Below are 25,889 nucleotides of genomic sequence, written 5' to 3'. Positions count from 1 at the left end.
AGTTTTTATTTTTTTAAGCGCTAGCTAACCAAACAAAAAACATCATTACTTTTTACGAAACGTGTTTGTGCCATCATGCATGAGTAGCACCGTCTGTAACTGATTTACATTTAGTTTTTACTTACACCTGTATGTTGACTTCTCCATATTGACGTTGAGGTTTTAAGTTTTGGCTGATTCTTCTTAGCAGATGTACGATCATCGCGAATTGAATTATGGGGCGTTTCAGGCCTCGGAGTGAACATAATTGTACACTCGCAAACTCGATCACAAATGAGGGCTGATGGGCTAACGTTGCCAACTTCCTCTCGCTTAGCTAATTGTTTGGGCCAACGGCAAAGATGGCCGCAGGGATTCCCCCATAAAGGCTAAGTGGAGAAGGGTTTGTCTTTTTTTTTGAAGCGTAACCCTGTAGTTATTTCCTGTCTCAGAGACTGAGACGAGTCCTTTGCTGCACTCTCACACATAGGTGAGTCCCATCCTGTCATGTTTGTGTTTTCACAATGTCACCGTGTAACAGCTGCAGAGGGAGAATTCTCTGTTGTGGGTCCAATGTTTTAAAATGTTTTTTTAAATGTAGCCTTTATTTTACCAGGTAAGTTCACTGAGAAGACATTGTCATTTACAGCAATGACCTGGGGACATGGTTACAAAGGAGAGGAGGGTGGGTTAAATGAGCCAAATTGTAAGCTATGTATAACAGTGGTCCTTCTGTGGCTCAGTTGGTAGAGCATGGCGCTTGTAACGCCAGGGTAGTGGGTTCGATTCCCGGGACCACCCATACGTAGAATGTATGCACACATGACTGTAAGTCGCTTTGGATAAAAGCGTCAGCTAAATGGCATATATTATTATTATTATTAACAGCAGCAGAGGGAGAGTTTTCAGGTGTGGGTCCACTGTCACACTAGTTCCTAGTTTTAGTAGTGCAATGTACAGGATACGCATGGTGTACCCTGAGTGTGCAAAACATTTAAGCACACCTGCTCGGTCCATGACGCATTCTGACCAGGTAAATCCAGGTGAAAAGCTATGATCCCTTATTGATGTCACTTGTTAAATCCATTTCAATCAGTGTAGAGGAAGGGGAGGAGACGGGTTAAATGACTGTTAAGCCTTGAGACAATTGAGACATCAAATTTATTTATAAAGCCCTTCGTACATCAGCTGATATCTCAAAGTGCTGTACAGAAACCCAGCCTAAAAGCCCAAACAGCAAGCAATGCAGGTGTAGAAGCACGGTGGCTAGGAAAAACTCCCTAGAAAGGTCAAAACCTAGGAAGAAACCTAGAGAGGAACCAGGCTATGAAGGGTGGCCAGTCCTCTTCTGGCTGTGCCGGGTGGAGATTATAACAGAACATGGCCAAGATGTTCAAACATTCATAGATGACCAACAGGAGATTATAACAGAACATGGCCAAGATGTTCAAACGTTCATAGATGACCAACAGGAGATTATAACAGAACATGACCAAGATGTTCAAACGTTCATAGATGACCAACAGGAGATTATAACAGAACATGACCAAGATCTTCAAACATTCATAGATGACCAGCAGGTTCAAATAATAATAATCAGTTGTCGAGGGTGTAACAGGTCAGCACCTCAGGAGTAAATGTAATTTGGCTTTTCATAGCCGATCATTCAGAGTATCTCTACCGCTCCTGCTGTCTCTAGAGAGTTGAAAACAGCAGGTCTGGGACAGGCAGCCTGTCGGTGAACAGGTCAGGGTTCCATAGCCACAGTCAGAACAGTTGAAACTGGAGCAGCAGCACAACCAGGTGGACTGGGGACAGCAAGAAGTCATCAGGCCAGGTAGTCCTGAGGCATGGTCCTAGGGCTCAGGTCCTCTGAGAGATAATTAGAGAGAGCATACTTAAACTCCCACTGGACACAGGAGAAATACTCCAGATAAAACAGACAGATCCTATCCCCCCGACACATAAACTACTGCAGCATAAATACTGGAGGCTGAGACGGGAAGGGTCAGGAGACACTGTGGCCCCATCTGATGATACCCCCGGACAGGGCCAAACAGGCAGGATATAACCCCACCCACTTTGCCAAAGCACTGCCCCCACACCACTAGAGGGATATCTTCAACCACCAACTTACAATCCTGAGACAAGGCTGAGTATAGCCCACAAAGATCTCCGCCATGGCACAACCCAAGGGGGGCGCCAACCCAGACAGGAAGACCACATCAGTGACTCCACCCACTCAAGTGACGCACCCCTCCTAGGGACGGCATGGAAGAGCACCAGTAATCCAGTGACTCAGCCCCTGTAATAGGGTCAGAGACAGAGAATTCCAGTGGAGAGAGGGGAACCGGCGAGGCAGAGACAGCAAAGGCAGTTCGTTGCTCCAGAGCCTTTCCGTTCACCTTCACACTCCTGGGCCAGACTGCAGTCAATCATAGGACCTACTGAAGAGATGAGTCTTGAATAAAGATGAGATGAGTCATGGATAGTCTGTAGTCCGGAGTTGTCGAACATCAATTCAAGTGTGAGTCTGTAGTGGCTCTATGCGTCCCTAATGGATTTGTGGGGGTGGGTGGGTCCTGGGGGAGTGGGAGTGGGTGGGTCGTACCTGTTTGCCTTGAACGTGTCGCTCCACCGAGTCAGCAGAACAAACCCTGACTACATTGACTGCTGCAGTGCTGCCTCTCAGCATGGTACGGATATCTCCGCTCACCCAGGGTTTTTGGTTGGGGTATGTCCGGTTCATGATGATGATTATTATTGTGGGCACATCATCAACACATTTCCTATTGAAGCCTGTGACTGGCAACATATATTCCTCAATGTGGATGGATGAGTCCTGGGTGGATGAATCTTTTTGAACATATTCCAGTCAGCTTTCTCAAATCAATCCTACAGCATTGAGCCTGCCTGCCTCTTCTGTCCAGGGCCTCAATTTTCACAACTTTGGACCTGTGCCCTATGTTGCTCTAGTCAAAGTAGTGCACTCGGTAGGGAATAGGGTGTCATTTGAAACACATGAAGGACACAGAGGAGGAGATGATGAACAGTCAATCAGATATCACCTTGGTGTGATATCCATAGTTGGTTCATTCAAAAAGTACCTCGTAAATTAAAAAAGAAAATAATTTACGACGTTGATGTTTAACCTTAGATGTGTCAAAGGAGCAGCTGTGTTTGAAGGAGTTGGGTGTCTTTCAGTTTGTCCTTGTCATGGTTCAGAACAGAGTGTGTGTGTGTGTGTGTGTGTTAGGAGTAGGATCTGTTTAATTTCGTCCTTGTCACATTTAGCAGAGGAGAGCTTGTTGAGGTTACAATCTGAGAGAGGTGGTTAAAAATGTCCAGCAGCTCTGCTGTTATTTACTGGGGTGGGAGTGGGTGGATCCTGGGGCTGGGTGGGTCCTGGGGGGTGGGAGTGGGTTCTAAATACATTTACCGGTACTCCTAACATTCATGCTTTCCCCCCGGTACATCACAATCCGCATCCATCGAAATATTTAAAAAAGTCCATAAAGCACTCAGGACGGCCCCCACTGGGGGTGGGTGGGTCCTGGGGGGTGGGAGTGGGTGGATCTTGGGGAGTGGGTGGGTCCTGTGGGGGTGGGTTTGGGGTGTGTATATTCAATGTATTGTAATGGTAATTGTGACTGCATATGACTTGTAATTTGTCTTCTATGACTTTCTCCAGATTCACTACCTTCGTTTGACGACAGCTATTCTGCGCCATGAGAAGTCCAGGAAGTATCTGCTCAGCAATGTTCTATATCCTTTCATTGGTTAATGAAGTGCTTATTACTCTTCATAATTATCACACTAAGTGGTCATGTACTTGCGACGCATGAGTTTGAGACAGTGTAGTTAGTTATCTCATCAATTTTAAATGCTCTTTAGTTGGTCAGGATAAGAGTCTGCCATACGACACGTCCCCTATGGCTCTGTCCTTGGACCCCTAAAACCCGTGTGAAATGTGTTTACAGTATATTTTGATTGTCTGTGTAGTCTTCAACTGTTTAATCTTGCACGCTGTGTTGCTTGGTATGTGTAGGATGTTGTCGGGCGTGTGTTAGCGTGTTTGTCGGGCGCGTGTTAGCGTGTTGTCGGGCGCGTGTTTGCATGTATATAATCTGTATTATCTTTAACTCTCAACACGTTTGATGTTTTGCGCTCAGTGGTGTTCTTCTACATTAAGACTCCTCTGAGGGTGAAGGAGGCGGGACTAGAGGAACTCATCCCCACCACCTGGTGGCCCACACGCTTCGACAAAGAGGTACAGCCTATCACGGCTTTCCTCTGAGAGGTGCAGCCTATCACAGCTCTGAAAAGGATGTCATGATTTGGCTACCATTTTTTTTTGTTTGTTTCAGAAGCGCATAACATTTCTAGCTACAAAGAAAAGTGTTTGTTTGTCCCCATAGGATGGGTTGTTTGCTTGTCCCCATAGGAGAACCCTTTTGCTTCCAGGTAGAGAGCCCTTTGGAACCTTGTCTCAATGCAGTGTTTCCCAAACTCGTTCCTCGCTACCCAAGGTGTGCACGTTTTTGGTTTGTGCCCCTAGCACTACACAGCTGATTCAAATGATCAAAGATTGATGATTAGTTGGTAATTGAATCAGCTGTGTAGTGCTAGGGGTACAAACCAAAAACGTGAACCCCCTTGTGGTCCTGAGGACCGAGTTTAGGGAAACCCTCTGTTAGTGAAAGGGTTCCACTTGGAACTAAAAAAATCTTTATTTTCCAGAGGGGTTTTTCCCCACGGGGACAACTAAAGAATTCTTTATTTTTCTAGGTAGCACTGCTTATTTCTAAGAATGTAACTAAGTGATAACAACAAGATAATACAGTACAATCTGTCCCCTCTCGTGTGACTAGGGAAAGGAGTCTAAAGATGAGAGTGCAGAGGAGAGGCTGAGGCGCCGGGCCTACGAGAGAGGCTGTCAGAGGCTTAAGAAGAGGATCGAGGGTTAGTCATGTCCACTACAAATTCCCCATCACATTTGTCTGCCTGTCTACAGCCAGAAGGGGTTTGGGTTTCTCTCTGTGGTCTAGGCCTGGTTCTGTGAAAGCTCTCTGTGGTCTAGGCCTGGTTCTGTGAAAGCTCTCTGTGGTCTAGGCCTGGTTCTGTGAAAGCTCTCTGTGGTCTAGGCCTGGTTCTGTGAAAGCTCTCTGTGGTCTAGGCCTGGTTCTGTGAAAGCTCTCTGTGGTCTAGGCCTGGTTCTGTGAAAGCTCTCTGTGGTCTAGGCCTGGTTCCGTGAAAGCTCTCTGTGGTCTAGGCCTGGTTCTGTGAAAGCTCTCTGTGGTCTAGGCCTGGTTCTGTGAAAGCTCTCTGTGGTCTAGGCCTGGTTCTGTGAAAGCTCTCTGTGGTCTAGGCCTGGTTCTGTGAAAGCTCTTTGTGGTCTCGGCCTGGTTCTGTGAAAGCTCTCTGTGGTCTCGGCCTGGTTCTGTGAAAGCTCTTTGTGACAACTGCTGATGTCAAAAAATGTTTATTGTTATGATGCTCTGGCTCAGCTGTGCGGTCTCTTCTGTCCTGACAGTGGTGGAGGAGTTGCAGGTTCAGATCCTGAAGTTGATGCTTAACAACAAGGATAAAGGAACGGTACGTCCCTTTTTGGTTTCCACGTTAAAAAAAAAATTTTATTTTTTTTTTTTTTTAACCAAATGGTTTTTAAACCCCTGAAATGTACATACAGAAAATGTCAACGTTGACACACTTATTCGTTGGAGGCCGTTTGCTTCACGAGGAAAGGAACACATGTTAACTCATGTTCAGGATATCTGGGGGAATCGAAACTCAACGTGACTGCTGTTGTTTTCTGGTGTCCTCAGATTTTGTAATGCAGTTCTTCTACTTCTGTTATAAAACGTCTCCAACTCTCACTGACCATCGCTGCTTCTGTCTCTCGCAGGGTGAAGCATCGCGGTACATATTCCTGAATAAGTTCAGGAAGTTTCTACAGGAGAACGCCAGCAACAGAGGGGTAAGAGATGCGTTTCCTGTGTGTGTGTGTGTGTGTGTGTGTGTGTGTGTGTGTGTGTGTGTGTTTCAGCACCCCACAGCGCTGTGTCCTCCAGAATACATGGTGTGTTTCCTGTGTGTGTGTGTGTGTGTGTGTGTGTGTGTGTGTTTACAGCACCCCACAGCGCTGTGTCCTCCAGAATACATGTGTTTCCTGTGTGTGTGTGTTACACGGATGGTGTGTGTGTGTTTCAGCACCCCACAGCGCTGTGTCCTCCAGAATACATGTGTTTCCTGTGTGTGTGTGTGTTACACGGATGGTGTGTGTGTGTTTCAGCACCCCACAGCGCTGTGTCCTCCAGAATACATGGTGTGTTTCCTATGTGTGTGTGTGTTTCAGCACCCCACAGCGCTGTGTCCTCCAGAATACATGTTTCCTATGTGTGTGTTTCAGCACCCCACAGCGCTGTGTCCTCCAGAATACATGTTTCCTATGTGTGTGTTTCAGCACCCCACAGCGCTGTGTCCTCCAGAATACATGTTTCCTATGTGTGTGTTTCAGCACCCCACAGCGCTGTGTCCTCCAGAATACATGTTTCCTATGTGTGTGTTTCAGCACCCCACAGCGCTATGTCCTCCAGAATACATGGTGTGTTTCCTGCATCGGCTCATCACGGCCGTAAGGAGCTACTGGGACGAAGGGAAGATGAGGAACCCTGGCTGCGTCAGCAGCGACGGTGAGGGGGGAGGGAGGCGGGAGGGAGGCGGGAGGGAGGCGGGAGGGAGGCGGGAGGGAGGGAGGCAGGAGGGGGAGGGAGGCAGGAGGGAGGCAGGCGGGGCAGGCAGGCGGAGGCAGGCGGCGGCAGGCAGGCAGGCGGGCGCGCGGAGGCAGGCGGGCGGCAGGCGGGCGCGGAGGCAGGCGGGCGCGCGGAGGCAGGCGCGCGGAGGCAGGCGGGCGCGCGGAGGCGGCGGGCGCGCGGAGGCAGGCAGGCGGAGGCAGGCGGGCGCGGGAGGCAGGCGGGGCGGAGGCAGGCAGGAGGGAGGGAGGGAGGGAGGCAGGCAGGCAGGCGGGGAGGCAGGGAGGCGGAGGGGAGGGAGGGAGGGAGGCGGAGGCAGGCAGGCGGAGGGAGGGAGGGAGGCGGAGGCAGGCAGGCGGAGGGAGGGAGGGAGGCAGGCGGAGGCAGGCAGGCAGGCAGGCAGGGGAGGGAGGGAGGGAGGGAGGGAGGCGGAGGCGGAGGCAGGCAGGCAGGCAGGCAGGCAGGCGGAGGGAGGGAGGGAGGGAGGGAGGGAGGCAGAGGCAGAGGCAGGCAGGCAGGCAGGCAGGCAGGCAGGCAGGCAGGCGCGGAGGCAGGCAGGCAGGCAGGCGCGGAGGCAGGCAGGCAGGCGGAGGAGGCAGGCAGGCAGGCAGGCAGGCGCGCGGAGGCAGGCAGGCAGGCAGGCGGAGGGGAGGGAGGGAGGCAGGCAGGCGGAGGGAGGGAGGGAGGGAGGGAGGCAGGCGGAGGCAGGCAGGCAGGCAGGCAGGCAGGCAGGCAGGCAGGCAGGCAGGCAGGCAGGCAGGAGGCAGGCAGGCAGGCAGGCAGGCAGGCGGAGGCAGGCGGAGGCAGGCAGGCAGGCAGGCAGAGGGGGAGGGGGTGGAGGGTTGGAGAGAGGGAGAGACAGAGAGAGACCAGGATTTTCGTTAGGAAAATGTGGCGCCAGCCTTTTAACCAGCAGCATTTAAATTTACCAGACCCAAATGCATTGGGTCCGTAACCTGATTAGGGTGTCCACGCACAGTGCTCAGAATGACAGAAATCTCATTGACATTTTGGTAATTCATATGAACCGAACATGAAACAGCGTGCGTCTTCTTCTTCTCAAATTCCAGATGTGCATTTGAAGATGTTACAATACTTGTCCACATTTTACTTTTGCCAACAAGACGAGTAACGAACAGCAAAGTCACTAGCTTATGTCTATCTACTAACCCCCCCATAGTAGAAAAGTTTACCTATACTACTGGTCAGCTTGCTGTTCTCTGGGAGAAAGAATACTCATCTCATATGTATATACTGTACTCGATACCATCTACTGTATGCTGCCCTGTACCATCACTCATTCATATATCCTTATGTACATATTCTTTATCCCCTTATTGTCAGTTAGATTACTTGTTGGTTATCACTGCATTGTTGGAACTAGAAGCACAAGGATTTCGCTACACTCGCATTAACATCTGCTAACCATGTGTATGTGACAAATAAAATTTGATTTGATTTAAAGAAATGACCTATTCCAAACTAAATCTGCTACAGTTGTGGGATGAAATATTCCAAATTCATACAATCCGTTAGCCGCTAGGCTACATCAACAAATAAAACAATTAGTCTGTTGCAACAGATCAGAACGTTTGGTTTTCAACTCTTATTTCATCACCTCATAAGTGCAGCAATACGCACAAGGATTTTTTTTTTCTTTTTTTCCCCCCCCTGTAATGCATCTTGCGAGAAAACACTGTCAAAAGCGCACCGCAAATGAGAGCTGTTTCATGAGACGGAGATGAAAATATCCATTCGAATTTTCGAAAGAGGGAAGATTTAAAGATGCAACAACTAGCACGGGTTGCTAATATGACTAGGATTATTATCAGCTAGCATGGGTTACAAATGACTAGGATTATTATCAACTAGCATGGGTTACAAATGACTAGGATTATTATCAACTAGTATGGGTTACAAATGACTAGGATTATCATCAGCTAGCATGGGTTACAAATGACTAGGATTATCATCAACTAGCATGGGTTACAAATGACTAGGATTATTATCAACTAGCATGGGTTACAAATGACTAGGATTATTATCAACTAGCACGGGTTACTAATATGACTAGGATTATTATCAACTAGTATGGGTTACTAATATGACTAGGATTATTATCAACTAGCATGGGTTACTAATATGACTAGGATTATTATCAACTAGCATGGGTTACTAATATGACTAGGATTATTATCAACTAGCATGGGTTACTAATATGACTAGGATTATTATCAACTAGTATGGGTTACTAATATGACTAGGATTATTATCAACTAGCATGGGTTGCTAATATGACTAGGATTATCATCAACTAGTATGGGTTACTAATATGACTAGGATTATCATCAACTAGCATGGGATGCTAATATGACTAGGATTATCATCAACTAGTATGGGATGCTAATATGACTAGGATTATTATCAACTAGCACGGGATGCTAATATGACTAGGATTATGAACAAGTAATCTAACTAACAATTCCAAAACTACTGTCTTATACACAGTGTAAGGGTATAAAGAATATGTACATAAAGATATATGAATGAGTGATGGTACAGAGCAGCATACAGTAGATGGTATCGAGTACAGTATATACATATGAGATGAGTATGTAGACAAAGTGGCATAGTTAAAGTGGCTAGTGATACATGTATTACATAAGGATGCAGTCGATGATATAGAGTACAGTATATACGTATGCATATGAGATGAATAATGTAGGGTAAGTAACATTATATAAGGTAGCATTGTTTAAAGTGGCTAGTGATATATTTACATCATTCCCATCAATTCCCATTATTAAAGTGGCTGGAGTTGGGTCAGTGTCAATGACAGTGTGTTGGCGTTACCGTCGTTGGCGTTACCGTCGTAGGCGTTACCGGCGTTGGCGTTACCGTCGTAGGCGTTGCTGTCGTTACCGGCGTTGGCGTTACCGTCGTTGGCGTCGTTGGCGTTACCGTCGTAGGCGTTACCGTTGTTGGCGTTGTTACCGTCGTAGGCGTTACCGTTGTTACCGTCGTAGGCGTTACCGTTGTTGGCGTTACCGTCGTAGGCGTTACCGTTGTTGGCGTTACCGTCGTAGGCGTTACCGTTGTTGGCGTTACCGTCGTAGGCGTTACCGTCGTTAGCGTTACCGTTGTTACGGCGTAGGCGTTACCGGCGTAGGCGTTACCGGCGTAGGCATTACCGTTGTTGGCGTTACCGTTGTTACCGGCGTAGGCGTTACCGGCGTAGGCATTACCGGCGTAGGCATTACCGTTGTTGGCGTTACCGTTGTTACCGGCGTAGGCGTTACCGGCTTAGGCGTTAGTCGTTACCGTCGTTGGCGTTACCGTCGTAGGCGTTGGCGTCGTAGGCGTTACCGTCGTTGGCGTCGTTGGCGTTGCCGTCGTTGGCGTTACCGTCGTTGGCGTTACCGTCGTTGGCGTTACCGTCGTTATCATAATGGTAGAAATGATTTAAAGTCATTAAGCTACCATATTAGTTGATTTAGAATGGGGGAAATGTACCCACAGTTATTTTAAATGTTTATATAAAATCAAAACGCCATGCCCAAATGCCACTGTAATTCAAGAACGACCCAACTTCAAACTTCGAGCGGAGGAATTCAACAGCCCAATGTCAAGTTACTTCTATTATACCAACAGTGGGATAATACACGATCTGGAGGAGCCCTCAAAGCTGATCTTGGACCAGTGTGTCTAGGGGAAACCCTTACGGCTGAGCTAGAATAAGATGTCAATTTACTTCTATTAAAGGGATACTTCAGGCTTTTTTTGCAAAGCAAATCAAATTGTATTTGTCACAGACACATGGTTAGCAGATGTTAATGCAAGTGTAGCGAAATGCTTGTGTTTCTAGTTCCTGACAATGCAGTAATAACCAACGAGTAATCTAACCTAACAATTTCACAACAGCTACCTTATACACACAAGTGTAAAGGGATGAAGAATATGTACATAAAGATATATGAATGAGTGATGGTACAGAACGGCATAGGCAAGATGCAGTAGATGGTATAGAGTACAGTATATACATATGAGATGAGTAATGTAGGGTATGTAAACATATACAAGTGGCATTGTTAAAAGTGGCTAGTGATATATTTTTTTTACATCAATTTCCATTATTAAAGTGGCTGGAGTTGTTATCAGTATGTTGGCAGCAGCCACTCAATGTTAGTGGTGGCTGTTTAACAATTGAAACCCTTCATGAGACTGGGGAAGTTTGAAGGAAGTTGTTAACTAGTGTTATCATGCTAGCTGTTACCATATACTTCTAATCATTGCCCTAACGCTAGTTAGCTTTGTCTTGAATTTGACTTGAATCCTTGAATTTGACTTGAATCCTTGAATTTGACTTGAATCCTTGAATTTGACTTGCCACTGTCTGTACGAACCCTGTCCTGTACTAAATGCTCTGCTCACTTTTCCCTTGTACCCATTATACTCTTAGCCAACTACATGAAGGGCATCTCGTCCCCTGGTATTAATAGGACATGGGAGATATTTCACAGAAAAGCTTTTCCTAAGCCATGTGTCCTTTATAACCCCCCCCCCCTCATCCTATTGCTCAGGGGACTGAGTTTATGATTATCTTAATTACTTTACGGGTAATTACTCACAATAGCCCTGTCTTCATCTACCATCTCAATGGTAATGCTAATTATTTTCTCCTTCTCTCCACTCTTCCCCTCCTCTCCCTCTCCAGAGGCCTATGTTCCGCCTCAGCTCTTCTACAATGGGAAGGTGGACTACTTTGACCTGCAGCGACTTGGAGGCCTTCTCTCTCATCTGAAGAAAACCCTCAAAGGTTTGAAACAACAGTCTTCTACTTTTCTTTTGATGCAGAGAAATATGTCCAAAAGAATGCTATTGACTGACAAGAGTTCTAAAGCTAGAATTCTGAAAAGAGTTCTAAAGCTAGAATTCTGAAAAGAGTTCTAAAGCTAGAATTCTGAAAAGAGTTCTAAAGCTAGAATTCTGAAAAGAGTTCTAAAGCTAGAATTCTGAAAAGAGTTCTAAAGCTAGAATTCTGAAAAGAGTTCTAAAGCTAGAATTCTGAAAAGAGTTCTAAAGCTAGAATTCTGAAAAGAGTTCTAAAGCTAGAATTCTGAAAAGAGTTCTAAAGCTAGCGTGCTGACAAGAGTTCTAAAGCTAGCGTGCTGACAAGAGTTCTAAAGCTAGCGTGCTGACAAGAGTTCTAAAGCTAGAATAAAAGAGTTCTAAAGCTAGAATTCTGAAAAGAGTTTTAAAGCTAGAATTCTGACAAGAGTTCTAAAGCTAGCGTGCTGACAAGAGTTCTAAAGCTAGCGTGCTGACAAGAGTTCTAAAGCTAGCGTGCTGACAAGAGTTCTAAAGCTAGCGTGCTGAAAAGAGTTCTAAAGCTAGCGTGCTGAAAAGAGTTCCAAAGCTAGCGTGCTGACAAGACTTCCAAAGCTAGCGTGCTGACAAGACTTCTAAAGCTAGCGTGCTGACAAGACTTCTAAAGCTAGCGTGCTGACAAGACTTCTAAAGCTAGCGTGCTGACAAGACTTCCAAAGCTAGCGTGCTGACAAGACTTCCAAAGCTAGCGTGCTGACAAGACTTCTAAAGCTAGCGTGCTGAAAATAATGTGGTTTTGATATGGATGTACTTGGTTTGATAAGGAAATGTGTTAATAAGTTCACCCACTTTCAGGAATTATATCAGCTCAAGACAAGTTCTCAAATCCCTCTGGCACAGTGTTATACAGGAATGGCTTAGAGAATAGAATAGAGAATAGAGGCAAGTCTGAAATGTTCCCGATTCCCTATGAAATGAACTTGTTTTGGCCCAAGCCACATACAGTAGTGCACTATTAGTGTTTTTTGAGGTCGTTTCGGGTTTCTCTCCCTATCCCAGTCTGCTTTCCCCACTTGCTTCAAGATGTCCACCATTGTTCCTGTATCCCAGAAAGCGAAGGTAACTGAACTAAATGACTATTAGCACTCACTACTGTCATCCTGAAGTGCTTTGGGAGGCTAGTTAAGGATCACCTCCCGCATCTTACCCGGGACACACTTTTGCTCTCCACAGACGACTATCCCAGGAGGAATGCTGTTCATTGACTCCAGCTCAGCCTTCAAAACCCTTCTGAAGATGCCCTCCACCATTGTTCCTGTATCCCAGAAAAGATGATCAAGGAAGGTAACTTAGTCACTGTTACTAGCCAGCTCAGCTAACACCCGGTACTCTACCCTGCACCTAAGAGACTACTGTCCTATGTACGCAGTCACCATTAGCCGGCCTCCACCCAGGGCCCTGCCCTGAACCTTAGTCACTGTTTCTAGCCAGCTCAGCTAACACCCGGTACTCTACCCTGCACCTAAGAGACTACTGTCCCATGTACATAGTCATTGAACACTGGTCACTGGAATAATGTTTACATACTGTTTTACCTAACTTATGTGTGTTTGTATACTGTATTCTTGTCAAGGCTCATACTAGATAACAACTACTGCTGTACACACCTTTTCTATTCATGTACTGTTTCGGGTTGAATAGTGGGAACCGGGTTACTGAGATTTAAAGCCCAAACCCTTTTTCCCGGGTATAAATAATTGCGAGAAACCAATTTTTAATTCATGAATTTATTTAAATGAACAGCATGACGTGACGGGAACTGTTAAATAATATGCAATGACTAAATCTGACTTCTCTATTGGCTACGGCGTTCTGTCTGCTATTTGCATGATCAATCGTCAACGCTCAGGTTGGGGACATTGAGTGCAGTTCACAATGCATGTATCATCTCATCATTGTAATTGTTTTTCTCTTGTGACAGAGGCCTACATTTGCTGCAGCGTAGCCTATGCTATCACTCTCGATCGCATGTTCTCTCTTCTCTTCCTGGCTGTGTCTGCCCCCCCCAACCAGATATCTCTGTATAATGACATTTAACGAGATGCTTATGTCTCCGCCCTAAAAATGGGAGGATTTGTCCCGAAGGAAGGCAAGTTAAGGTCCAAAATAAACCCATAGAAACGCATTGGGCTCTTTTTGGCGAGATTGATATCTCTCACTACTTTTATTTTTATTTTAGGGATCCCCATTAGTTGCTGTCAAGGCAGCAGCTACTCTTCCTGGGGTTTATTATGGATCCCCATTATTTCCTGCCGTTTGAAACGCTATTAGCACGATCTAACTAGCTAGCCATTTCACTTCGGTTACACCAGCCTCATCTCGGGAGCGCAATGTTTGACGCACAACGAAGAGCTGCTGGCAAAACGCACGAAAGTGCTGTTTGAATGAATGTTTACGCGCTGCTTCTGCCTACCACCGCTCAGTCAGATACTTAGATACTTGTATGCTTGTATGCTCAGTCAGATTAGATCAGATCAGAGTTCTGTTTGTCAAAACGATCTGAGAAGTAGTTGGTGAACCAGGCGAGGCAGTCATTTGAGAAACCAAGGCTATTGAGACTGACGATTTAGAATGTGGTGATTGACAGTTGAAAGCCTTGGTTTGGTCGATGAATACAGCTGCACAGTATTGTCTCTTATTGATGGCGGTTACATATTGTTAAGGGCCTTGAGCGTAGCTGAGGTGCACCTATGACCAGCTCGGAAACCAGATTGCGTAGTGGAGAAGGTTCGGTGGGATTCAAAATGGTCGGTGATCTGTTTGTTAACTTGGCTTTCGAAGATTTTAGAAAGGCAGGCCAGGATGGATATAGGTTTAAAACAGTTTGGTTTTAGAGTGTCTCCCCCTTTGAAGAGGGTGATGACTGCGGCAGCTTTCTTTCGTATCATCTGAGATCCCCAAAGATTGGAGAGGTAGAGCAGGCTAGTAATAGGGGTTGCAACAATTTCAGCGGATCATTTTTGAAAGAGAGGGTCCAGATTGTCTAGCCCAGCTGATTTGTAGGGATCCAGATTTTGCAGCTCTTTCAGATCATCAGCTCTCTGGATTTGGGGGAAGGAGAAGCATGGGGGGCTTGGGCAATTTCCTGCAGGGTGTGCAGAGCTGTTGGCCGGGGTAGGGGTAGCCAGGTGGAAAGCATAGCCAGCCGTTTGAAATGATCGACTATCGTAGATTTATTGTTGGTGACAGTGTTTCCTAGCCTCAGTGCAGTGGGCAGCGGTAGGAGGTGCTCTTATTCTCCATGGACTTTACAGTGTTGGATGTGAAGCCATAACACATACGTTTTTTTTTTCCATCAGCAGACTATGATCAATAATGCTATGCCACATTGATGTCTAACAAAACAGCCCCCACAATTTTTTTTCATCATCAATTTCTCTCAGCCAATCATTAGTCATTTCTGTAAGTGCTCTGCTTGTTGATTGTCCTTCCCTATGAGCGTACTGAGTCTGTCAGTTTGTTTACTGTAAAATAGCATTCACCACTTCCACTCTGCCCACACAGACCGGACAAGTAGGCGCGCAATGTATTATGGTCATTGTAGTTAGTTTAGCGCAGAAAACGTGCTAATTTTGTCAAATATTGGCCTGTTGGAAACCATAACACTCCCTACTACATCGGCACAGTTGATTTGATTTATCTCAAGCGCATTGCGCTTACAGAACATTGGTCAATTAGTAAAAAAAATTCTATACAAAAATAACATTTTGGTTAATTACTTAGCACTATATAGTGCCCCACAGTGGACATGTCGTAATACCCATAAAACCTAGCAATCACAGAACTGGTTCCAATCATTTTTTTCCCCACCGTTTTTTAAATGTAACCTTTTCAAACCGAATCTGTGTTAAATGGAGGCTTTCCCTGGCGTGACGTTTTGATAGCTTTTTAAATCTATTTCAGACAAGGTGACTTTTATCAAAACAGTGGTTCCTTCTTTTAATAGTTATGTCATACTGCATCACACCTTGCGGGCTCCTGCAGCATTCTGTGGCATGTTATTTAATTGTCAGCCATTTTTTTCTGTTAGTGCTAGTTTGACCACCAGAGGGCATCTTTGAGAAGTATTTGATAGTCTTCCATATTGGCATTACCAGAGAATTTAAAACCTTTTCTGTAATAACATAGTATTTGGGATTGATTTTAAGAAATGTAGCTTAATTAATTTGATTAATATTATGGTGTTTCTGTTCGGAGAAAAACGAAACCCTCAGGGTTTCCATTTGGATGGAATGGAAAATATGGCGCTGTATAACGTGGCGGTCGGGAGTAGGCTACAAGATTGGAGGATTCTACATGGTTTGCCTTCATTAGACAAATTTGTTCCAATATTTCTGTAAATCAGTGATATTTATTCCCATAGTAATTTGTTATGGATCTGTAACTAAATCAACATATACATTTGAAAGAGTATTTTTATCATAATTTTATTAACGAAAGCATAAAGATGGACTGTACAATATGCTTTTACATTTTGGATTTGAAAGCATTTTGAAGTTATAAGCCACCTTCATTTGTTAATTAGGTTACTGTGCAGTGTGACAAATAAACATAGCCTACAGTACATACTGTAGTAAACATGAGAAAGTGCCTAATTCCTTACAAAAGGGAGATCAGGCCATGTCCAGACTTTCTCCGTGACCTCAAGTACTCATTAACTCGGTCTTTAATGCTTTTTTCGTGTTGCATCAGTCATGGACAGAAACGACTGAGAAATAGGCTCCAATTAAGCCCTCTTGTTGTTTTGTAAAGTCACATTAAAATTAAAATTGCATTGCTGCACTGGTGTAGGTTTTCTCCATCGGTTGGTGTGCAAAACTTGCATAACAAGTTAAACTATATTTTCAGCACCAGGCACTGTTCACCTCCTATTGATTGTGCTGCAGTTGCTGCAATTTTTTATTATTATTTTTATTTAAATGTAGCCTTTATTTCACTAGGCAAGTCAGGGAAGAACAAATTGTTATTTGCAATGATGGCCTATATCAGCCAAACCCGGATGTCACTGGGCCATTTGTGCGCCACCCTATGGCAGTCCCAATCACGGTCGGATGTGATACAGCCTGTATTCGAACCGGGGACTGTAGTAATGCCTCTTGCACTGAGATGCAGTGCCTTAGACCGCTACGCCACTCGGGAGCCATGAACTATAGATCTATGTCCCAGGTTAGTAATTATAGTTACTATGGTGATCTGTGTCCCAGGTTAGTAATCATAGTTACTATGGTGATCTGTGTCCCAGGTTAGTAATCATAGTTCCTCTGGTGATCTGTGTCCCAGGTTAGTAATCATAGTTCCTCTGGTGATCTGTGTCCCAGGTTAGTAATCATAGTTCCTCTGGTGATCTGTGTCCCAGGTTAGTAATCATAGTTACTATGGTGATCTGTGTCCCAGGTTAGTAATCATAGTTCCTCTGGTGATCTGTGTCCCAGGTTAGTAATCATAGTTCCTCTGGTGATCTGTGTCCCAGGTTAGTAATCATAGTTACTATGGTGATCTGTGTCCACTGTGTGTGAACGATGGAAGAGTATGTGTGGTCACTTAGGTCTGTACATCAACCAGTATTGGGACCATTTTAGACTGTGTGGTCACTTTGGTCTGTGCATCAACCATTATTGGGACCATTTCAGACTGTGTGGTCACTTAGGTCTGTACATCAACCAGTATTGGGACCATTTTAGACTGTGTGGTCACTTTGGTCTGTGCATCAACCATTATTGGGACCATTTCAGACTGTGTGGTCACTTAGGTCTGTACATCAACCAGTATTTGGGACCATTTTAGACTGTGTGGTCACTTAGGTCTGTACATCAACTGGAACCATTTTAGACTGTGTGGTCATTAGGTCTGTACATCAACCAGTATTGGGACCATTTTAGACTGTGTGGTCACTTAGGTCTGTACATCAACCAGTATTTGGGACCATTTTAGACTGTGTGGTCACTTAGGTCTGTACATCAACCAGTATTGGGACCATTTTAGACTGTGTGGTCACTTTGGTCTGTACATCAACCATTATTGGGACCATTTCAGACTGTGTGGTCACTTAGGTCTGTACATCAACCAGTATTGGGACCATTTTAGACTGTGTGGTCACTTAGGTCTGTACATCAACCAGTATTGGGACCATTTTAGACTGTGTGGTCACTTAGGTCTGTACATCAACCAGTATTGGGACCATTTTAGACTGTGTGGTCACTTAGGTCTGTACATCAACCAGTATTGGGACCATTTTAGACTGTGTGGTCACTTAGGTCTGTACATCAACCAGTATTGGGACCATTGGAGACTTGGGATGCATGTTCCCCAAGTTCCTGGGGGTGTATTTGAGATACTTTCTGAAAACACACTCCTGCTTTTCAGGAAGTCTGGTATCTGCTAACATGCCAGCAGACCAAATAAGGAGAATAGTGTTCCAGGTTGAAACGGCTGATCTAGTTGAGAGGTGATGAGACTCAGGCACACCCATTGATTCTGGAATAAAGAAGGTGCAAATAAGGTTTACAATTTGGCATCAATAACATAACAGTAATTCTACCTCAAAAATAAATGTTTGAATACCCAATACATTTTAAAACCTCCATAGCAGATAGGACTAAATAAGACGACATAACCTTGTCTACTAGCTATACTAATGATCTGCTGTCCAGAGGGTACCAGCTAACAGATCAATGTCTTCCCGCAGTAAAGTAAACCTCTCAAAACGCCAGACCAAAATAATGACAAAAGTCACCTTGTCAGAGTGCGATTTACACTGTTATCAAAGCGTCAGGCCAGGGTACACAAAACACAGCCCTTAGTGAAGTGTTTCTAAAATCCACACGAATGGTGGAAAAACTAACCTTTTCCTTGTGTGACTGCTAGGTTTTATGGGTATTATGACTCATACTGTTGTACTCTATAGGGAATAGTGTGCTGCCTATGAGAACCACTAGAGGGAGTTGTACTCTTTGTCCTTCACCTAGCACAAAATGCCTGTTTCCAGCTCTATGGAGCAGTCGAACAGTGGCTTTTACTGCTTCAATCTGAGGCCTTGTGGAAAGCTCGATTAAAAAAAAAAAAAAACATATTTCTGTGAACTGTAAGTACAATGGACAATAAAGTGCTCTTATTTTAGTGCTTGTGGATACACAAGGAAGTGGTTGTTGTGATCATCTCGGACATTTAGGCTGTGTGGAGAAACGCAGTGCCTTGATAGCCATGGAGAAGAGTAGAGTGGAACATCTTGTACTCCCCTTTAATGAAATAAGCTGAGCTTTAAATCGTGGAGCAGCTCTTTTCATTTACAAGAGGAGGAGGAGCCATCAATGTGTTTATTCTTCCAGGAAGAAGACCGGAGCAGCTTGACCACTTTGTGGAGGAGGAAACGAGGAGGGCAGCTCCAGGGTTCCATGGCCGTTGATTTAGAGGAACCACTTTAGTGGAGGAAGGGGTCTGTGTGTCAAGTGTATATGGTGGAGGGGGGGGGGTGGTGTGTTTGGGTATATGGTGGAGGTCTGTGGAGGAGGAGTGTGTGTTTGTGTATGGGGTGGGTCTGTAGGGGGAGGGAGGGGAGCAGCTGTTTGTGGATGAAGAGGGGAGCAGCAGCTCAACCACTTTAGTGGAGGAAGAGGAGGAGGAGGTGTGTGTATTTAGGGGGTCTGTAGGGGGAGGAGGAGTGTGCAGCTGTGTTATGGTGGGGGAAGGTAGGGGGAGGCTCAACCACTTTGTGTATGGTGGGGGTCTGTAGGGGGCAGCTCAACCACTTTAGTGGAGGAAGAGGAGGAGGAGCAGCTCAACCACTTTAGTGGAGGAGGAGGAGGAGGAGCAGCTCAACCACTTTAGTGGAGGAAGAGGAGGAGGAGCAGCTCAACCACTTTAGTGGAGGAGGAGGAGGAGCAGCAGCTCAACCACTTTAGTGGAGGAAGAGGAGGAGGAGGAGCAGCTCAACCACTTTAGTGGAGGAAGAGGGAGGAGCAGCAGCTCAACCACTTTAGTGGAGGAGGAGGAGGAGCAGCAGCTCAACCACTTTAGTGGAGGAAGAGGAGGAGCAGCAGCTCAACCACTTTAGTGGAGGAAGAGGAGGAGGAGGAGCAGCTCAACCACTTTAGTGGAGGAAGAGGAGGAGGAGGAGCAGCTCAACCGCTTTAGTGGAGGAGCAGCAGCAGCTCAACCGCTTTAGTGGAGGAGCAGCAGCAGCTCAACCGCTTTAGTGGAGGAGCAGCAGCAGCTCAACCGCTTTAGTGGAGGAGCAGCAGCAGCTCAACCGCTTTAGTGGAGGAGCAGCAGCAGCTCAAGCGCTTTAGTGGAGGAGCAGCAGCAGCTCAAGCGCTTTAGTGGAGGAGCAGCAGCAGCTCAAGCGCTTTAGTGGAGGAGGAGCAGCAGCTCAAGCGCTTTAGTGGAGGAGGAGCAGCAGCTCAAGCGCTTTAGTGGAGGAGGAGCAGCAGCTCAACCGCTTTGGGAGGTGGGAGGAGCAGCAGCTCAACCGCTTTAGGGAGGTGGAGGAGCAGCAGCTCAACCGCTTTGGCAGCAGCTCAACCACTTTAGTGGAGGAGCAGCAGCTCAACCGCTTTGGAGGAGGAGGAGCAGCAGCTCAACCGCTTTGGAGGTGGAGGAGCAGCAGCTCAACCGCTTTAGAGGAGGAGGAGCAGCAGCTCAACCGCTTTGGAGGTGGAGGAGCAGCAGCAGCTCAACAGCTTTAGTGGAGGAAGAGGAGCAGCAGCTCAAGCACTTTAGTGGAGGAAGAGGAGAGCAGCTCAACCACTTTAGTGGAGGAGGAGGAGTGGAGGAGAAGCAGCTCAACCACTTTAGTGGAGGAGGAGGAGGAGGAGGAGCAGCTCAACCACTTTAGTGGAGGAAGAGGAGGAGGAGCAGCTCAACCACTTTAGTGGAGGAAGAGGAGGAGGAGAAGCAGCTCAACTACTTTAGTGGAGGAGGAGGAGTGAGGAGAAGCAGCTCAACCACTTTAGTGGAGGAGGAGGAGGAGTGGAGAGCAGCAGCTCAACCACTTTAGTGGAGGAAGAGGAGGAGGAGCAGCTCAACCACTTTAGTGGAGGAGGAGGAGGAGGAGCAGCTCAACCACTTTAGTGGAGGAGGAGGAGGAGGAGCAGCAGCAGCTCAACCACTTTAGTGGAGGAGGAGGAGGAGTGGAGAAGCAGCTCAACCACTTTAGTGGAGGAGGAGGAGGAGGAGGAGAGCAGCAGCTCAACCACTTTAGTGGAGGAGGAGGAGCAGCTCAACCACTTTAGTGGAGGAGGAGGAGGAGGAGCAGCTCAACCACTTTAGTGGAGGAGGAGGAGGAGGAGAAGCAGCTCAACCACTTTAGTGGAGGAAGAGGAGGAGGAGCAGCTCAACCACTTTAGTGGAGGAGGAGGAGGAGGAGCAGCTCAGCCACTTTAGTGGAGGAGCAGCTCAGGAGGAGGAGGAGCAGCTCAACCGCTTTAGTGGAGGAAGAGGAGGAGGAGAAGCAGCTCAACCGCTTTAGTGGAGGAAGAGGAGGAGGAGGAGCAGCTCAAGCGCTTTAGTGGAGGAAGAGGAGGAGGAGCAGCTCAAGCACTTTAGTGGAGGAGGAGCAGCAGCTCAACCACTTTAGTGGAGGAAGAGGAGGAGGAGGAGCAGCTCAACCACTTTAGTGGAGGAAGAGGAGGAGGAGGAGCAGCTCAACCACTTTAGTGGAGGAAGAGGAGGAGGAGCAGCTCAACCACTTTAGTGGAGGAGGAGGAGGAGGAGCAGCTCAACCACTTTAGTGGAGGAAGAGGAGGAGGAGGAGCAGCTCAACCACTTTAGTGGAGGAGGAGGAGGAGGAGCAGCTCAACCGCTTTAGTGGAGGAAGAGGAGGAGGAGCAGCTCAACCACTTTAGTGGAGGAAGAGGAGGAGGAGCAGCTCAACCACTTTAGTGGAGGAAGAGGAGGAGGAGCAGCTCAACCACTTTAGTGGAGGAGGAGGAGCTCAACCACTTTAGTGGAGGAAGAGGAGGAGGAGGAGCAGCTCAACTACTTTAGTGGAGGAGGAGGAGGAGCAGCTCAACCACTTTAGTGGAGGAAGAGGAGGAGGAGCAGCTCAACTACTTTAGTGGAGGAAGAGGAGGAGGCGGAGCAGCTCAACCACTTTAGTGGAGGAAGAGGAGGAGGAGCAGCTCAACCACTTTAGTGGAGGAGAAGCTGGCTGGTGATGGATTGTTTTGGACGTGGGCTGAGTACCATATGGCACCATATTCCCTTCATAGTGCACTACTTTTGACCTATGGCTATAGAGCTCTGGTCAAAAGTAGTGCACAGTGTAGGGAAATTGGGTGCATTTTGGCACTTAGCCCACTAATGTGATGGATTTGAAGTTAGAGTAGTTTAGGACCTGGATTCGTCGACGGCAGCAGCAGTGGCCTCCCCACCTGACCATGAACAACGTGTCCCCTCTTGTTCCACAGTACTGGGAGGTGGAACCTGGCCCTGCAAACACATCTGACCCGTTCTAGATTTATGGATACGTCCTCTGATCTGTTTTTAATAGACTTGTAGATTTACGATGGTTCTGGGTTGATCAGAAGTGTAAGCAACAATATCCAGACACTTTTAGAGGTCAGCACTGATGCTGTAATGAATTCTCTATATCACCATAGCAATCAACCTATCAACATCACTAGACTGTCACAATAATGACTGTAATCAAATGGCTACCTGGACTATTTGCATTGTGTTGCCCCCCCCAAACCCCTCTCTTACGCTGCTGCTACTCTCTGTTTATCATATATGCATAGTCACTTTAACTATACATTCATGTACATACTTCCTCAATTGGCCAGACTAACCGGTGCCTGTAGGTAGCCTCCCTACTGTCTATAGCCTCCCTACTGTCTATAGCCTCCCTACTGTCTATAGCCTCCCTACTGTCTATAGCCTCCCTACTGTCTATAGCCTCTCTACTGTCTATAGCCTCTACTGTCTATAGCCTCCCTACTGTCTATAGCCTCTCTACTGTCTATAGCCTCTACTGTATATAGCCTCTCTACTGTCTATAGCCTCCCTACTGTCTATAGCCTCCCTACTGTCTATAGCCTCTCTACTGTCTATAGCCTCCCTACTGTCTATAGCCTCCCTACTGTCTATAGCCTCCCTACTGTCTATAGCCTCTCTACTGTCTATAGCCTCTCTACTGTCTATAGCCACTCTACTGTCTATAGCCTCTCTACTGTCTATAGCCTCTCTACTGTCTATAGCCTCCCTACTGTCTATAGCCTCCCTACTGTCTATAGCCTCTCTACTGTCTATAGCCTCTCTACTGTCTATAGCCACTCTACTGTCTATAGCCACTCTACTGTCTATAGCCACTCTACTGTCTATAGCCACTCTACTGTCTATAGCCACTCTACTGTCTATAGCCACTCTACTGTCTATAGCCACTCTACTGTCTATAGCCACTCTACTGTCTATAGCCTCTCTACTGTCTATAGCCTCTCTACTGTCTATAGCCTCTCTACTGTCTATAGCCTCTGTACTGTTATTTTTCATTGTCTTTCTACTGTTGATTTATTTCTTTACTTACCTAATACCTTTTACGCACTATTGGTTAGAGCCTATAAGTCAGCATTTCACTGTGAGGTCTACTACACCTGTTGTATTCAGCATTTCACTGTAAGGTCTACTACACCTGTGGTATTCAGCATTTCACTGTAAGGTCTACTACACCTGTTGTATTCAGCATTTCACTGTGAGGTCTACTACACCTGTTGTATTCAGCATTTCACTGTGAGGTCTACTACACCTGTTGTATTCAGCATTTCACTGTAAGGTCTACTACACCTGTTGTATTCAGCATTTCACTGTAAGGTCTACTACACCTGTGGTATTCGGCATTTCACTGTAATGTCTACTACACCTGTTGTATTCGGCATTTCACTGTAAGGTCTACCTACACCTGTTGTATTCGGCATTTCACTGTGAGGTCTACTACACCTGTTGTATTCAGCATTTCACTGTGAGGTCTACTACACCTGTTGTATTCAACATTTCACTGTGAGGTCAACTACACCTGTTGTATTCAGCATTTCACTGTGAGGTCTACTACACCTGTTGTATTCAGCATTTCACTGTGATGTCTACTACACCTGTTGTATTCAGCATTTCACTGTGAGGTCTACTACACCTGTTGTATTCAGCATTTCACTGTGAGGTCTACTACACCTGTTGTATTCAGCATTTCACTGTGAGGTCTACTACACCTGTTGTATTCAGCATTTCACTGTGAGGTCTACTACACCTGTTGTATTCAGCATTTCACTGTGAGGTCAACTACACCTGTTGTATTCAGCATTTCACTGTGAGGTCTACTACACCTGTTGTATTCAGCATTTCACTGTAAGGTCTACTACACCTGTTGTATTCAGCATTTCACTGTAAGGTCTACTACACCTGTTGTATTCGGCATTTCACTGTGAGGTCTACTACACCTGTTGTATTCAGCATTTCACTGTGAGGTCTACTACACCTGTTGTATTCAGCATTTCACTGTGAGGTCTACTACACCTGTTGTATTCAACATTTCACTGTGAGGTCAACTACACCTGTTGTATTCAGCATTTCACTGTGAGGTCTACTACACCTGTTGTATTCAGCATTTCACTGTGATGTCTACTACACCTGTTGTATTCAGCATTTCACTATGAGGTCTACTACACCTGTTGTATTCAGCATTTCACTGTGAGGTCTACTACACCTGTTGTATTCAGCATTTCACTGTGATGTCTACTACACCTGTTGTATTCAGCATTTCACTGTGAGGTCTACTACACCTGTTGTATTCAGCATTTCACTGTGAGGTCTACTACACCTGTTGTATTCTGCATTTCACTGTGAGGTCTACTACACCTGTTGTATTCTGCATTTCACTGTGAGGTCTACTACACCTGTTGTATTCTGCATTTCACTGTGAGGTCTACTACACCTGTTGTATTCAGCATTTCACTGTGAGGTCTACTACACCTGTTGTATTCAGCATTTCACTGTAAGGTCTACTACACCTGTTGTATTCAGCATTTCACTGTAAGGTCTACTACACCTGTTGTATTCAGCATTTCACTGTAAGGTCTACTACACCTGTTGTATTCAGCATTTCACTGTAAGGTCTACTACACCTGTTGTATTCAGCATTTCACTGTTGATTTATGTTTCTTTGTCCACGGTGGGTCTTCCAGTACTTTCTCATTCCTATCTCTGGTTGGTCACTCTGCCTCCTCAGACACTCAAGTTGTCCCTTCCTTTTTCAGTCCGTTTTCCTCTTTAGTGGTCAGAACATTTTGTGCTTGGCAGGAGAGGGTAGCTTCCTGGTCGTCAGAACTGGTTGTCCTTGGCAGGAGAGGGTAGCTTCCTGGTGGTCAGAACTGGTTTAAACATTCTAATGGTTTGAAACCAAAGATAATGGAGAAAGGATACGGCCTGTCTGGAGACAGGATACGGCCTGTCTGGAGACAGGATGCGGCCTGTCTGGAGACAGGAAGCGGCCTGTCAGGAGACAGCAAGCGGCCTGTCTGTTGTATTATGACGTAATTGTTGTGCTGTGTTTGTCTGTTTCTGCTTCTAGATGACCTGGCCTCCAAAGCCAACATCCTCATGGACCCGGCTGAGATCCAGGCTACCTCTATGGATGATTTGGATGAGGAGGAGGAGAGTGGCTCAGCTCAGGTACAGACTAAGGTGTCATCCTCCACACTCATGTTCATGGATATCATCCACCTAGACCGTATACATTTTGATTTGACTGGGGACTTGATTCCACCATATTGGTGTTCTCAAGTCTAAATTCTCCCTTTTTTTGGGGGGGTACAGCGTTTTCAATCACGTTTTATTTGTCATTGCGCCGAATATAACAGGTGAAGACTTGACGGTGAAATGCTCATTTTACAAGCCCTTTCCCAATAATGCAGAGTTAAAAAGTTCTAATAATTACCAAATAAGAGAAAATGGGAAATAGTAACACAATAAAATAACAATGAGGCGATGTACAAGGAGCAACGGTACCGAGTCAATGTGCAACGGTACCGAGTCAATGTGCAACGGTACCGAGTCAATGTGCAACGGTACCAGGTAGTAATGGAGTAATGCACTACATTGTCGAAAGTATGTGGACACCCTTTCAAATGAGTTGATTCAGCTATTTCAGACACACTAGTTGCTGACAGGTCTATTTGTTATTATTATTATTATTTTTAATCCATCCTTTATTTAACTAGGCAAGTCAGTTAAGTACAAATTCTTATTTACAATGACGGCCTACCGGGGAACAGTGGGTTAACTGCCTTG

General features: G+C 46.0%; 2 protein-coding genes and 1 long non-coding RNA gene across 3 annotated transcripts in view; 2 read left to right on the top strand and 1 right to left on the bottom strand.

Annotated features, from left to right (window-relative positions):
* The window catches only part of LOC127910535 (E3 ubiquitin-protein ligase RNF123-like), a 37,466-nt gene extending 33,703 nt beyond the window's left edge, over positions 1–3,763 (top strand). Inside the window, exon 14 of the mRNA XM_052474579.1 lies at positions 3,671–3,763. Within this exon, the coding sequence (XP_052330539.1) occupies positions 3,671–3,763 (93 nt within the window). The remainder of the gene's footprint in view (positions 1–3,670) is intronic.
* A 373-nt stretch (positions 3,764–4,136) lies between these two features.
* Positions 4,137–25,889, top strand: part of LOC118399730 (E3 ubiquitin-protein ligase RNF123) — a 235,150-nt gene continuing 213,397 nt past the window's right edge. The window contains exons 1-7 of the mRNA XM_052474154.1: positions 4,137–4,249; positions 4,851–4,941; positions 5,513–5,574; positions 5,885–5,956; positions 6,551–6,671; positions 11,446–11,547; positions 25,171–25,271. Of these exons, the coding sequence (XP_052330114.1) occupies positions 5,548–5,574; positions 5,885–5,956; positions 6,551–6,671; positions 11,446–11,547; positions 25,171–25,271 (423 nt within the window). The 5' untranslated portion in view covers positions 4,137–4,249; positions 4,851–4,941; positions 5,513–5,547. The remainder of the gene's footprint in view (positions 4,250–4,850; positions 4,942–5,512; positions 5,575–5,884; positions 5,957–6,550; positions 6,672–11,445; positions 11,548–25,170; positions 25,272–25,889) is intronic.
* Positions 23,606–24,714, bottom strand: LOC127910418 (uncharacterized). Its single transcript, XR_008074814.1, has 3 exons — positions 24,345–24,714; positions 23,927–24,116; positions 23,606–23,850 (listed from the first exon to the last, which is right to left on the bottom strand). It is a non-coding gene; the product is annotated as an uncharacterized LOC127910418 (long non-coding RNA).

This window comes from Oncorhynchus keta, chromosome 21 (genome assembly GCF_023373465.1).
Source record: "Oncorhynchus keta strain PuntledgeMale-10-30-2019 chromosome 21, Oket_V2, whole genome shotgun sequence".
In the NCBI taxonomy this organism is placed as follows: Eukaryota; Metazoa; Chordata; class Actinopteri; order Salmoniformes; family Salmonidae; genus Oncorhynchus; species Oncorhynchus keta.
The sequence above is the reverse complement of the archived record's forward strand: the minus strand, read 5'-3'. Positions and strand labels throughout refer to the sequence as shown.